We start from the raw sequence: 14,680 nt of genomic DNA, 5'->3' as shown, positions 1-14,680 counted from the left end.
ATCTTAAAAAACAAATAAGTTAAAAGAAAATTCACTCCCTGTTCAGTCTTCTGATGCAAAAATGAGTTATTCAGACCCAGATTGTATTTTGTACCAGGCTGTAAACATGTTTATTTCAGCTGTAAAGATCAGCTGATTAGAATGGGTGTGTATGTGGCTTGCAGAGCTTTTGCAGCCAGCCTCTAGTGGACACTTGAGGAACTGCAGTTTTAAGCACGTCTGAATTGGCTTAATTTCTCAAGACTTGGTTTTCATGTAAAATAGTTACCTTACTGATGGCAGGGTACAAGTTAGCAATGATAAAATGAAATGCGTTCATTAGGATGTGATAAGAATTGTAATCATGAAAATTCTGTAGGTGATGATAAATGCAGGGTTTGAAGAAGTCTTGTATCTGACTGCTTTTGTTTCTTACTCCTTTAGAAACTCTCAACATGAGATGCCATGACTTTAGGGCTCTATCTGGCGCCAAAACACGGTTTGGCTGCACAAAGAGTTAAACCGTGGACCCATCAGAGATTCTGTGAAGGTTAAAAGGATCACATTACAGTAGATAACACAGAGCTGTGGGGTCCACTCTGGTGGCGGGCTGGAACACTAAACAGTTCTGGTTTTCTTTTGGAGGATGTGGTGGCTCTTATTTAGCTGTTTAGAAAACTGCATCAGTAGCTTTTCATTCAGCAAATAGAGAGATGAAATGTGATTCAACATCTGCCTCCATGTGTAGAGTATCTGATGTGATGACAGAGAGGTTTTAGAGTCTCCAAAAACAGATTTCTCAGTAGAATCAATGTTTAGGATTAGAACCAGGGCTGACTCAGATCGCATCTACCGGGAAGTGATCATCCACATGCTGAAAAATGTAACCAGAATAAAATATTTTGTATCTAAAATGCTGAAAGGTGAAGTGAAAGGGGTCACATCTTAAATGTCTTCATTCTTCAGCCTTATTTTTATTCAGAGATGTAAAGGGAACAGCTAAGTCAAAGGCTTTTACCAACAAAAAACGATGTCTAGCATTCAGGTTTTAAAGTGATATCTATGACAAGCCCATCCTGAGTTTCTACAGCACAAGGATCCTCTTTTAAACCTTTAACCCCTCTCATTAAGTCTGAGTCACAGCCAGTACATCCCCCCGGAGCACTCACTCCAAGTTTGTCTTTCTTGTTCCAAATATGGCCGCCAGATTTCCAAAAAAACCCACGATGAAGTGAAAAATCATTTCACAGCTCGTTTTGCTTTTCCAGAAAAGTCCACACTCTGAAGCCTTGGCGGTGTCACGCTGTGGCATGAACAATGCATCTGAACTTTGATGCAGCTGCAGAAGACAGCGCAGTCGTAAAGCCAAAGTAGAAGGCCAAACCTGGGTCACAGTGACAGCCAGGCCTCAAGGAGGACTCAGCCTTTCTGGATCTGGGTTTTATTGTATCCAGCGAGACATCTGGCACAGAGAAGATGCTCAGAAAGCACTTTTAGATTATTCAAGGTATTAAAGGTGACATATCATGCAAAATGGACTTTTTAATGGTTCTCTACCTGAAATCTGTTTCCCTGGCATGTCTACAAACCCCCCGAGAATGAAAAAAATCCATTCTGCCCCTGTTCTGATTTCTCCACCTTTCTGTAAATGTGTCTAAAACGAGCCGTTTCAGACTTCTGTGTTTTTGTTACATAACAACAATATCCGGTCTGTCACGGAGTCAGAGCTCGGAGCTTGTTCAGCCCATAGACTGTATAAAATAATACTGAATCCCTCCTCCGTTTTTCATTCCCTGCACAAATGTGTGCTAACAAGGAGCTTAGGAGGGAGGCATGCTAGTTGTAGGCTGTCTTAATAAACACAAAGGTCGGTTTTACTCCCCACGTCTGCAGATTTGAAGATCTAGTGGATGATTTTTATTTATCATGGATAAGTGCTAGCACTAGTTAGCATAGCCACATAGCTACATGTTCATAGCTGTAGCTGTAGCTGTGTACCAAGACACACGCCTACATACTGACAAATAAAACAACAAGAAACACAGAATCTGTGACCAATGGTTCAGAAAGGGTCCCGCTGCCTTTCTGGCAGAGGTCGGTTTTACTCCCCACGTCGGCAGATTTGAAGATCTAACGGATGATTTTTATTTATCATGGATAAGTGCTAGCGCTAGTTAGCATAGCCACATAGCTACATGTTCGTAGCTGTAGCTGTGTACCAAGACACACGTCTACATACTGATAAATAAAACAACAAGAAACACTAAATCTGTGACCAATCGTTCAGAAAGGTCCTGCTACAGGCGCCTCTCCATCAGGATCAGATTCTGGATCAGATTCAGAGGGTTGAAGTAACGCGATCTCTGAGCAGCCGTGTATATTCAGCCAACATGTAAACATTAGATCAACGTGCTGGAGAGCCGAGGCACATCCACTTCCTGAGGGGGCGTGGTCAGAGAGAAAACAGAGTGTTCTGAGGAGGACTGAAGAAGAGGGCTTTTCAGGCAGACCAAAATCTGATTTCAAAGTGTTTTTTTGAGCATAAACTTTAAAGACATGTTTTGGGGACCTCTTAGACCAATATATATTGATGAAAAAAGCGTGATATGTCACCTTTAAAGAAGTTAATAGTTAGTGTCTTAGTGCCTTATTACAATAATTAGAAAAGGAGAGTGTAAGGGAGCTTGTAATCCAGCTGGAGGAGTTTCTCATGTCTGACGCATCTCGCCTTAAGAGAAAAACTCCTCACACTTTTTATTTCTTCTGATGTTCAGCCTATTCAAGACCTGATTAATGACCAAGAAAACAGACCTCAAGAGTCAGCCTAATTCTTGCAGCCTTACTGTAAGTGGACGGGAGGTTAGCACGATAACATCTCAGGAGTTTTCTGTCTTGATTATTGGGTGAGGCAGAACTGAGAGGTGAAGAACTGGGCTCATGGGAACTAGACTTCTGTTGAATCAAATCTAAGTTGTATTTGGCGTCTAAGTGGTTTCACACACACACACACAAAGTGTTCTGATCTTAAATAAGTAATTCAACAACTGGGAAATGTGGAAATATTTGTGTCTCATGTCAACGAATTTAGTGCAACGTTTAAGTTATGCTCATTTGACCCTTTGCACATCTCCCATCCCACATCCCACGGCTCCTTCCCAGAAGAAGTTACTCAGACACATGAAGTTGTTATTGGCTCAGTTTAACAGGGAGAGTAAAATATCAAGACTCACTTGGCGTCCACGATGTCGTAGAGGTTCTTGAGGAAGTGTGGGTCCAGGTGGTTGTGCTCTCCGGTCAGCGTGTGGAAGTAAACCATCACGTATTCCTTCACCGTGATGTGGTCCATCACGTGGACGAAGTAGAGCAGGGCCTGCACACACAAACACAAACACAAACACAAACTACATGAGCATGCAAACACTTCCTTATCCAAGGACTCTGAACCTTTCAGAATATTCCTTCAACTTTTTCTGTTCGATTCAAAATGATTTGATTAAGTTTAGTTATCTTATCTTATTTGGGTTGCAGTATTCTTGTAACTTTAAAGGTTAATAACAGAAATGTCAAATAGTCCTTGAGTGTTTGTAAACAACAAGTATTCTGGACAACAAACACACATCTGCACACACAGAATAACTGTTTACGAGTTTGAAATGACACAAACAGATGCTCGAAACATGCAATAAGAGGCCTGCAAGCAAAGACATGCAAATAAATAAAATGTGACAAGTTAATGAAACACAACACTTTGTATTTCCAAGTTAAAGACTCACATGTGATCACAGATTCAGAGGTTGAGGCAGGCGTTTTTATTTCAAAATCATTATTTCAGTGTGTTACCTTTTCCAGGTCGATGAGGGTCACCGGGATGTTTCGTCCGACAACAACCATCACCGTCCTGCCGCACATATCCACACCTGAGGAGACACACAGAATTCAACATGTGAAACACACACACTCACTCTCAAAGCAAACACACACAGCTACTGATCAGCTTGGAAACAGCAGAACCGATCAACAAACATTCACTGAGGAAGACTTTTGGTACTTAAACCCTCAGTGGAGCACAGATGACTAGGACTCAGACTCAAGACTAGACTGTATTCTCATTAGGGTTGCAAAGGGGTGGAAAATTTCCGGTAAATTTCCAGAAAATTTCTGGTAAATTTCCATGGGAAGTTAAGCTGGGGAATTTTGGAAATATTCCAAATTGGAATATATGGGAATTTAAAGGAAAAGTATCATATCCAAGCATAAATATTTGTTTTGTTCTAAGCAGACATCCATCCAAAAATAATACAATTTAAACAGATTTATTTGTAAGTAGAACTTTATCAAGTGTTAAATATTTTATTGAACAATCAATTATTTCATTGAAGAACAAAAACATGAATGTTGAGTTAAATATTACTCATCCCCCAGACTCAACCCATTCAAAAATCAACAAAAATGCAATCCCAAAAAATTCCCATTCAAAATGTTAAATTAAAAGAGCCGCTCTCCCTCCAAACAAGTACCATTCAAAATGTTAAATTAAAAGAGCCCCTCTCCCTCCAAAAAAGTCCCATTCAAAATGTTAAATTAAAAGTGCCAGTCTCCCTGCAAAAAAGTCCCATTCAAAATGTTAAATAAAAAGTGCCCGTCTGCCTCCAAAAAAGTCCCATTCAAAATGTTAAATTAAAGAGCCGCTCTCCCTCCAAACAAGTACCATTCAAAATGTTAAATTAAAAGAGCCCCTCTCCCTCCAACAAAGTCCCATTCAAAATGTTAAATTAAAAGAGCCCCTCTCCCTCCAACAAAGTCCCATTCAAAATGTTAAATTAAAAGAGCCCCATTCCCTCCAACAAAGTCCCATTCAAAATGTTAAATTAAAAGTGCCCATCTCCCTCCAACAAAGCCCCATTCAAAATGTTAAATTAAAAGTGCCCCTCTCCCTCCAAACAAAGATCCATTCAAAATGTTAAATTAAAAGTGCCCCTCTCCCTCCAACAAAGTCCCATTCAAAATGTTAAATTAAAAGTGCCCATCTCCCTCCAACAAAGTACCATTCAAAATGTTAAATTAAAAGAGCCCCTCTCCCTCCAAAAAAGTCCCATTCAAAATGTTAAATTAAAGGTGACATATCATGCAAAATTGACTTTTTAATGGTTCTCTACCTGAAATATGTGTCCCTGTCTACAAACCCCCCGAGAATGAAAAAAATCCATTCTGCCCCTGTTCTGATTTCTACACCTTTCTGTAAATGTGTGTGAAACCAGCCGTTTCAGACTTCCGTGTTTTTGTTACGTAACAACAATATCCGGTCTGTCACGGAGTCAGAGCTCGGAGCTTGTTCAGCCCATAGACTGTATAAAATAATACTGAATCCCTCCTCCGTTTTTCATTACCTGCACACATGTGTGCTAACAAGGAGCTTAGGAGGGAGGCATGCTAGTTGTAGGCTGTCTTAATAAACACAAAGGTCGGTTTTACTCTCCACGTCTGCAGATTTGAAGATCTAGTGGATGATTTTTATTTATCATGGATAAGTGCTAGCGCTAATTAGCATAGCCACATAGCTACATGTTCATAGCTGTAGCTGTAGCTGTGTACCAAGACACACGTCGACATACTGACAAATAAAACAACAAGAAACACAGAATCTGTGACCAATCCTTCATAAAAGGTCCTGCTGCCTTTCTGGTAGAGGTCGGTTTTACTCCCCACGTCTGCAGATTTGAAGATCTAGTGGATGATTTTTATTTATCATGGATAAGTGCTAGCGCTAGTTAGCATAGCCACATAGCTACATGTTCGTAGCTGTGTACCAAGACACACGTCTACATATTGATAAATAAAACAACAAGAAACACTAAAGCTATGACCAATCCTTCAGAAAGGTCCTGCTACAGGCGCCTCTCCGTCGGGATCAGATTCAGAGGGTTGAAGTAACGCGATCTCTGAGCAGCCGTGTATATTCAGCCAACATGTAAACATTAGATCAACGTGCTGGAGAGCCGAGGCACATCCACTTCCGGAGGGGGCGTGGTCAGAGGGAAAACAGAGTGTTCTGATGAGGAATGCAGAAGAGGACTTTTCAGGCAGACCAAAATCTGATTTCAAAGTGTTTTTTTGAGCATAAACTTTAAAGACATGTTTTGGGGACCTCTTAGACCAATATATATTGATGAAAAAAGCGTGATATGTCCCCTTTAAAAGAGCCGCTCTCCCTCCAACAAAGTCCCATTCAAAATGTTAAATTAAAAGAGCCCCTCTCCCTCCAAAAAAGTCCCATTCAAAATGTTAAATTAAAAGTGCCCCTCTCCCTCCAACAAAGTCCCATTCAAAATGTTAAATTAAAAGAGCCCCTCTCCCTCCAAAAAAGTCCCATTCAAAATGTTAAATTAAAAGTGCCCATCTCCCTCCAACAAAGTCCCATTCAAAATGTTAAATTAAAAGTGCCCATCTCCCTCCAACAAAGTCCCATTCAAAATGTTAAATTAAAAGAGCCGCTCTCCCTCCAACAAAGTCCCATTCAAAATGTTAAATTAAAAGAGCCCCTCTCCCTCCAAAAAAGTCCCATTCAAAATGTTAAATTAAAAGTGCCCCTCTCCCTCCAACAAAGTCCCATTCAAAATGTTAAATTAAAAGAGCCCCTCTCCCTCCAAAAAAGTCCCATTCAAAATGTTAAATTAAAAGAGCCGCTCTCCCTCCAACAAAGTCCCATTCAAAATGTTAAATTAAAAGAGCCCCTCTCCCTCCAAAAAAGTCCCATTCAAAATGTTAAATTAAAAGTGCCCATCTCCCTCCAACAAAGTCCCATTCAAAATGTTAAATTAAAAGAGCCCCTCTCCCTCCAAAAAAGTCCCATTCAAAATGTTAAATTAAAAGTGCCCATCTCCCTCCAACAAAGTCCCATTCAAAATGTTAAATTAAAAGAGCCGCTCTCCCTCCAACAAAGTACCATTCAAAATGTTAAATTAAAAGAGCCGCTCTCCCTCCAAAAAAGTCCCATTCAAAATGTTAAATTAAAAGTGCATGTAGGGGGCGTGGTCTCAATAGCCCTGCAGTAAGCAGTGTGCTATGTGCATGTGATTGAGGAATAGCATATACATTCAACTGTACTTGAATGAAATCTGGTTGTTTTAGTCAGGATTATGCTAAAATACATTTTCCCCAACTATATTTAAGTTCCCTATTAAGAGCCAACCTTCAATTTAGTAAATTCCTGGTTTATTCCTGTTTATTCCCATGGAAAGTTTCCAACTTTGAAAATTCCTGGAATTTTGCAACCAATTTTAAGTTTTGATTTGAACAGGTGTAGTGAGTCGGAGTTACGGATGTCAGGTGGGAGTGAGTTCCAGAGTTGGGGAGCAGAGCGACTGAAAGCCCTGCTCCCCATGGTGCTGAGACGGGCAGGGGGGGCACAGAGAGGTGGAGGGAAGAGGAAGACCTGAGGGAGCGAGAGGGGGTGACAATGTGGAGGAGATCAGACAGATACAGGGGGGGAGAGGTTGTGGATGGCCTTGAATGTGTACAGGAGGATTTTGAAATTGATTCTGAGTTTGACCGGTAGCCAGTGGAGCTGCTGGAGGACAGGGGTGATGTGGTGAAAGGAGGGGGTTCTAGTGATGATGCGGGCTGCAGAGTTTTGGACCAGTTGAAGTTTATGGAGGGACACCGAAGAGGAGTGAATTACAATAATCGATATGGGTGGTGACGAGGCTGTGGACCAGGATAGCAGTGGTGTGAGGGGTGAGAGAGGGGCGGAGACGGTTGATGTTGAGGAGATGTAAATATACAGACCGGGTTATGTTATTGATGTGAGAGTTGAAAGAAATGAGCTGTCGAGGATGACACCCAGACTCTTTACCTGGGGGGAGGGGGAAACTGTTGAACTGTCTATGGTGAGGGAGAAACTGTCGGCTTTGGATAAGGTGGATTTGGTGCCTACAAGGAGGAGTTCTGTTTTATTGCTGTTGAATTGAAGGAAGTTGGAGGTGAACCAGGACTTGATCTCAGAGAGGCAGAGGGTGAGGGAGGAGAGTGGGAGAGTGGAGTCGGGTTTACTGGAAAGGTAGAGCTGGGTGTCATCCGCGAAGCAGTGGAAGTGTGCTTTAAAAGTCAATAAAATAATCTTAAAATGATACTAAACACTTAAATACTACTTTAGCTAACACACCTGACTTGTTATTAAGGGTTAAATACCTCACTGATGTAAATAAGTGACTTTTCTAATGAGCCTAGGTCACTCTATGTGGACAACAACAAATAATAAAACCATATAACAAATTATATTTGTGCAAAAAGTTGATGTACAAAACTTGAATTAATAAAAAGCTTCTTCATATTAACAAGACATTGTTCGCCCGCCATGCTGATGACAAATATGACGTCAAGTTGGCAAATCAGGCACAAAATTCTTGCACGAGTTTCCAAGTTGTTCCAATTTGAGCAGTTTAACTTGGAAACTTGTTTTTCCAATGTGTCCTGCACCACCTGAATGCAGCATTACCAGGACATGAGATTTGGCTTGAGTAACTTGCACTCATCAACAACATTATCAGGTATTTAAATTAGAGCTGCAACAACTTGATTAGATGATAAGTTATTAGAAGTGTAATTCTTGAAGTCATTTCTGCAGCACAGTTGGAGGTTAATTCTCCTTACCTGTCAGAGTGTTCTGCTGTCTCTGTTTAAAAATCAAAACTAGGTCAGCTGCATCGTCTCTGTGGGGGAATTCATTCCACACTCAATGTTTTTATTATTATTATTTATGCTGTAGAATAAATCAGCAGCATATAAAACCTCATACAACACGATACACGTGCTGCACACACACTGCACATGTCTCTCCTGATCTCAGTGATCATGCCTGTCTTCTCCAAAAACAAAAGTACAGTCATGTGAACTCGACTACCCAGAAATCCACTTCAGCGTAACACTCTGCAGCTTACAGTGAACTCAGCCTCTCCAAGTCTCCCCTGGCAAATCAAAACCTGTCCCCCCTACAGGAAGTGACAGCATTTCTTTAGAGGAGCGGGTTTGCATCACAGCACAGCAGCGAGGCAGCATCACATGTGTGTGTGTTGATGTTCTTGATTTTGTGTTTGTATTCTGTGGTGCATGTGAGATTCTTCAGAGGGCTGTGTTTGGTTTAGACCATTCTTCATGCTCGTTCTGTGCCCAATGTTCCCCTGTTACAGATTTTTTTCAAACCTGAATTTGTCCTCCTGCTGAATGGGATAAAAACCCTTTCATCCTGACTCACGACCATGAAGAACAAACACATTTTCAGCATGAGGGCTCTTTCATAGTCATTCTTTAAGTCTTTCAATATCTTTCCTTTCTGATGTTTGCATTCCCTTCAACACACCCGGGTCTTTTTATTCCACTGAGGTCTTCCTGGAGCCAAACACTTAAAATGTTTGCTTTAGTCTTCTGCACATTTTTCATACTCCTCGTCTCTGAAGAACATATGAATGCACTCATTTCTTCTGGAGTGTATTTCTCTTGAAATTTAAAGTTAAATAAAGTAAAACATTTACTTTCTGTCTTCTGCTCTGTGATGTTGGCGACCTTGAATATATTTCCTTTCTCCTGCAAAGTGAGGGCATAGATAAAAAAACCTTCACAATAAAGACTGAGGCTTCCAGCCCTGATTATCTGTATTAAGCAGATTGTTTGGTTTGTTTTAATCCTTTATTTTTCTGCTTGTAATTCTAAATCTAACATTGTTACCTTTGTCTGACATGTTCAGACTGAGAACTCTTAAAAAAGCCCCCTCAGTCCTGCATAAATTAAACCACCTGCTGTTGAAGGAGCTCATGTTGCTTCTGTCTGGCTGCAGGAGGACAAACAAACCTTTTTCCAGACTTAAAAACTGCTAACTCTGATACTCATTTATGGTATTCCATCATTGCATTGCCCTTTAAATGAATTCAGCATGTTTTTTAAGCCTGATGTTTCTGTGATGGTTGTGCAGCAGTGCTGGCTGTAAAGCAAGTTGCCCCTCAATCTTGTGACCGAAAACCTTGATCCTTTTCTCCGATCCTTAAGTGACATTTATAGCAACAGATGCATCAAGAAATCAGGAACAATCATGGCTGACCCATCACTTACTTTAACTCTTCCTGTCCCATTAAAGTTACTAACCACAGACCTTTCTGGAATCCCTGAGCTCCCTTGTCTCGTAGGTTCCTCTGAGTCGCTGACATAGACTCCAGCTGCTACAACAACTACTACTACTATCCTTCTCCCAACTATCATCTCTCTCTCTCTGTCTTCATCTCCCTCTATCCCTCTCTCCAACACAGTAGGTCTCAGCAGATGTGTGTCTAACATGAGTCTGGTCCTGCTGGAGGTTTCTGCCTGTTAAAGGAAGTTTGTCCTTGCCACTGTAACTTGCTAAATGCTGCAAAGTGCTCTGCTCATGGTGGATTAAGATGAGATCAGACTGAGTCCTGTCTGTAAGATGGGACTGGATCTTATCCAGTCTTGATGTTGGGTCTTTGTTAATAATAGAACATAGAGTATGGTCTAGACCTGCTCTGTTTGGAAAGAGTCTGAGGATAACATTTGTTGTGATTTGCCACTATATACATAAAGATTGATTGATTGATTGATTGATTGATTGATTGCACGTCTGCCATCAGGTTAAAATCATACAGACTAAGGAATAGCTTCTTCCTCCCAGCCATCAGAGCTCTGAACACTCTCCTTCTTGCCTCTCATCATGAGAAAAAATGCTTTTCAAATGGCACCTTATTTTAATTGCACTCTTTTATATATTAATGTACTTTTATACCTTTTACAGGACTGCTTATTGTACCTCAACACCATCTCTAAGTAGCTCTCTAGTGTCTTGTCTTGTCTTATTTGATGTCTGATGTGTGGGGCACAGTATTTCGCCTCCATGTATGCTAATGCGTGTACTTGGAAGTGACAATAAACTAATTCTTCTTTTAAAATCAGAAGAAATAGAAGTCAGTGAGGTCACACGGGTTTAAATATTTCTGTAGTTAGAGATATTTTAAAGTCAAACAGCTGAGAAAGTTTTCATTTATGATTTTAAATCTGAGGTCAGGGGCAAATCTACCTGTGACTCCCATAATCACATTAAACTGTACAACACCGCCTCCTACTGGTGATGAGACTGAACTGACGGCTGAGAAAGGAGAGAGATGATGCCATTCATTAACCTGCCTGTCTTCAGTCTTTTTAAAATTAAAAGTAAGTTACAAGAAACAGAAATCCGTCCCCCTCTGGTGTTTTGTTCAGTGATGGGAAAGAAAATGTGACACACATCGATGTCACTGACCAGATTCACACTTAAATGTGCAAGAATCCATCCAACACATGGCTCCTCTCTCTCCCTGCTTCATGCACACACTCTCATTAACACGTACCGGTTTGATATAAGGCTTTCAGTGCAGCGATGTCTGACAGGTCCTCTGCTCGCGCCCGACACAGCCAGCGGTTGTAACTGCAGGAGAGAAACAAGGCTTATTTATAAAGCACCATTCATACATAGAGCAATTCAAAGTGCTTTACAGAGTTAAAAACAAAAACAAAAACCAGAACAATAACAATCAACAAAAACATACAGCAAACACTTCAAACATTTACATTTTATATGGGAGCAGTTATGTTTGATCTACTCTCTGTCTCTCTCTGTACTTATGTAACTTAATGTTCATAGTAAACAGTGTTGGGTCTCATTATTTATTTAAATTAGGAGGAATTATTCTAAATAATCAGCCCCCTTCGCTGCTCTGAAGTCCTTAACTTGCAGAGTCTTACTGTCCCGCCGGACACAGAATCACGACTGATCTTGTCTTAAAGGTGACATATCATGCAAAATTGACTTTTTAATGGTTCTCTACCTGAAATATGTGTCCCTGTCTACAAACCCCCGAGAATGAAAAAAATCCATTCTGCCCCTGTTCTGATTTCTCCATCTTTCTGTAAATGTGTGTGAAACCAGCCGTTTCAGACTTCTGTGTTTTTGTTACGTAACAACAATATCCGGTCTGTCACGGAGTCAGAGCTCGGAGCTTGTTCAGCCCATAGACTGTATAAAATAATACTGAATCCCCTCCTCCGTTTTTCATTACCTGCACAAATGTGTGCTAACAAGGAGCTTAGGAGGGAGGCATGCTAGTTGTAGGCTGTCTTAATAAACACAAAGGTCGGTTTTACTCCCCACGTCTGCAGATTTGAAGATCTAGTGGATGATTTTTATTTGTCATGGATAAGTGCTAGCGCTAATTAGCATAGCCACATAGCTACATGTGCATAGCTGTAGCTGTAGCTGTGTACCAAGACACACGTCGACATACTGACAAATAAAACAACAAGAAACACAGAATCTGTGACCAATCCTTCAGAAAAGGTCCTGCTGCCTTTCTGGCAGAGGTCGGTTTTACTCCCCACGTCTGCAGATTTGAAGATCTAGTGGATGATTTTTATTTATCATGGATAAGTGCTAGCGCTAATTAGCATAGCCACATAGCTACATGTTCGTAGCTGTGTACCAAGACACACGTCGACATACTGATAAATAAAACAACAAGAAACACTAAATATGTGACCAATCGTTCAGAAAGGTCCTGCTGCAGGCGCCTCTCCATCAGGATCAGATTCTGGATCAGATTCAGAGGGTTGAAGTAACGCGGGTCTGTAAGCAGCCGTGTATATTCAGCCAACATGTAAACATTAGATCAACGTGCTGGAGAGCCGAGGCACATCCACTTCCTGAGGGGGCGTGGTCAGAGAGAAAACAGAGTGTTCTGAGGGGGGCTGAAGAAGAGGGCTTTTCAGGCAGACCAAAATCTGATTTCAAAGTGTTTTTTTTGAGCATAAACTTTAAAGACATGTTTTGGGGACCTCTTAGACCAATATATATTGATGAAAAAAGCATGATATGTCACCTTTAACCGAACGTGAATCTGAAATTGAACCTTTAATCATTCGATTCATCTCAGAACTTCTTCCCAAGGATTAAGACTCACACATTGAATCTTTTCTGAGTCGCAGCCCGAAGCTGGCTTAGAGAAACGGACACAGAAAGTGCTTTAATTTCTGGTTGACATAAGCAGCATTTACTACAGAGTATCTACATGAGAAGGATCTGAAGTACACAACTATTTAAAGGAGTGTGTACTAACAAGTCTGAGAGTAGGAAGTCTACTTGTTGGTAAGAGTTGTGAGTAATCTCAGCTACTATTTGCAGAAACGCAGGGTCCATGCTGGTAATGAAACCACAACTAAAGTCCACTGACAGTGAGATGATGTGTTCTACTCTGTATAGGCTTATGTTAAGACCTGTGATGCTTTTGTTTCTCTAGACTCAATCTTGTAAATGAATGCATCTTCATGGTGTAGACTAGACGTCAACACTGCAAACATGCATCCACAATGTTCCGGCTACAACTTTAATAAAGTCGATTTGTTGCTCATGTTTGTTGTAGGGAGATATTGTGATGCAAGTGTTGCTGCTGCAGGTCAAAATGTTGCATTATTACAATCTTATATTATCTTATCTTTTATTAGCATCTTGTTTGATTCTCACTTTCTCTGATGTTGCTTCTGAATCGCCGCCTCAGACATCTGGCCCTGCAGGATCTGTTTCCTCTGCTTGTCCACGTCGCCCTCCATCCGAGCAAAGGCGTGAGTCCCCACCTGACCCAGATCGGACTCCAGGCTCTCCTCTTCAGAGTCATCTGAAACCACAAACAAACAAACAAACAAACAGATGATAAACTGATTCGCCTCCAGGTGACTTCACCAGATTGAACGGAGTCATTACGGCGGAGGAGGCATCTGCAAGGTGGGCAACATCTGGTGTGATGCAGGAATGGACTTTGTGGGAAATGAAGTTGAACACATTAGTGCTGCAACAGTTTGCTCATGATTAAATGAAACCAGTAAATAATCAGGGATAAGGACTCATTTTCCTTTCTTTTACAGATTAATTTATTAGACTTCTTTGCCTTCATTAGATGAGACAGCTGAAGAGAGTCAGGAGAGAGTAGGGTCAAGGCCAAACCAGGAGTCAGACCTGCAGCTGATGCGTAGAGGACCATAGCTTCTCTACATTCAGCACAGGCTGAAGCGGCGCCCACTGGTTTTAATTCCTGCTATCTTCTCTCCCATGAGAAGTCCACTCTGTGCTTAGTGTGCTTTCTTTTCAATCTAATTTCCCGGATCCTAATTCATCCGAGAGCGTGAAATTAATTGTGTGTGTGTTTGTCTTAAGCAGCCAGTAAGGTCATAAACTCAAATGACAGAACTGAGGCTCAGGTTCAAATCTGTTCCTCGTTAGAATACGACCACATGTATTGTTCGGCCACATGCATGACCGTGCATCTCATCTGCATCCAAATGGGCATGTGTGCCTGTCAGTGTGTATACATCAGCCTGTTGTTATTGGGTTGCAATCGCAGGCGATCTTGCTTGCTTTGGATCGGCACCCCAGAGCCACATTTCGCCCCTTTGAAGGGCTGTGCCAGCAGATATCAGGCTGGAGGTCAGAGGAGGCAACGTGCTTAATGCAAAACCACAAACACTCGCAAACACATGTGCCGGGGTTCCTCTCCCAGTCCTCTGCATGAAAAAAGGCATTGCACTTGGAAACAAAAGCTTCAGCTGGTTACAGAAAGACGTGTACAGTTTATATAACGCGTTAAAAGTGAAGCTGCCAACAGTCACAGCATCTGAT

The 14,680-nt window shown here is 41.2% G+C and overlaps 1 protein-coding gene across 1 annotated transcript in view; it reads right to left on the bottom strand.

The window, feature by feature from the left end:
• The window catches only part of gdap2 (ganglioside induced differentiation associated protein 2), a 57,796-nt gene that overhangs the window by 21,139 nt on the left and 21,977 nt on the right, over window positions 1-14,680 (bottom strand). The window contains exons 8-11 of the mRNA XM_034694705.1: window positions 13,532-13,682; window positions 11,367-11,443; window positions 3,820-3,896; window positions 3,210-3,349 (exon numbers count right to left, since the gene is read on the bottom strand). Of these exons, the coding sequence (XP_034550596.1) occupies window positions 3,210-3,349; window positions 3,820-3,896; window positions 11,367-11,443; window positions 13,532-13,682 (445 nt within the window). The remainder of the gene's footprint in view (window positions 1-3,209; window positions 3,350-3,819; window positions 3,897-11,366; window positions 11,444-13,531; window positions 13,683-14,680) is intronic.

This window comes from Notolabrus celidotus, chromosome 10 (assembly GCF_009762535.1).
Source record: "Notolabrus celidotus isolate fNotCel1 chromosome 10, fNotCel1.pri, whole genome shotgun sequence".
In the NCBI taxonomy this organism is placed as follows: Eukaryota; Metazoa; Chordata; class Actinopteri; order Labriformes; family Labridae; genus Notolabrus; species Notolabrus celidotus.
Note: the sequence above shows the minus strand (reverse complement) of the source record. Positions and strands in the feature narration are given on the sequence as shown.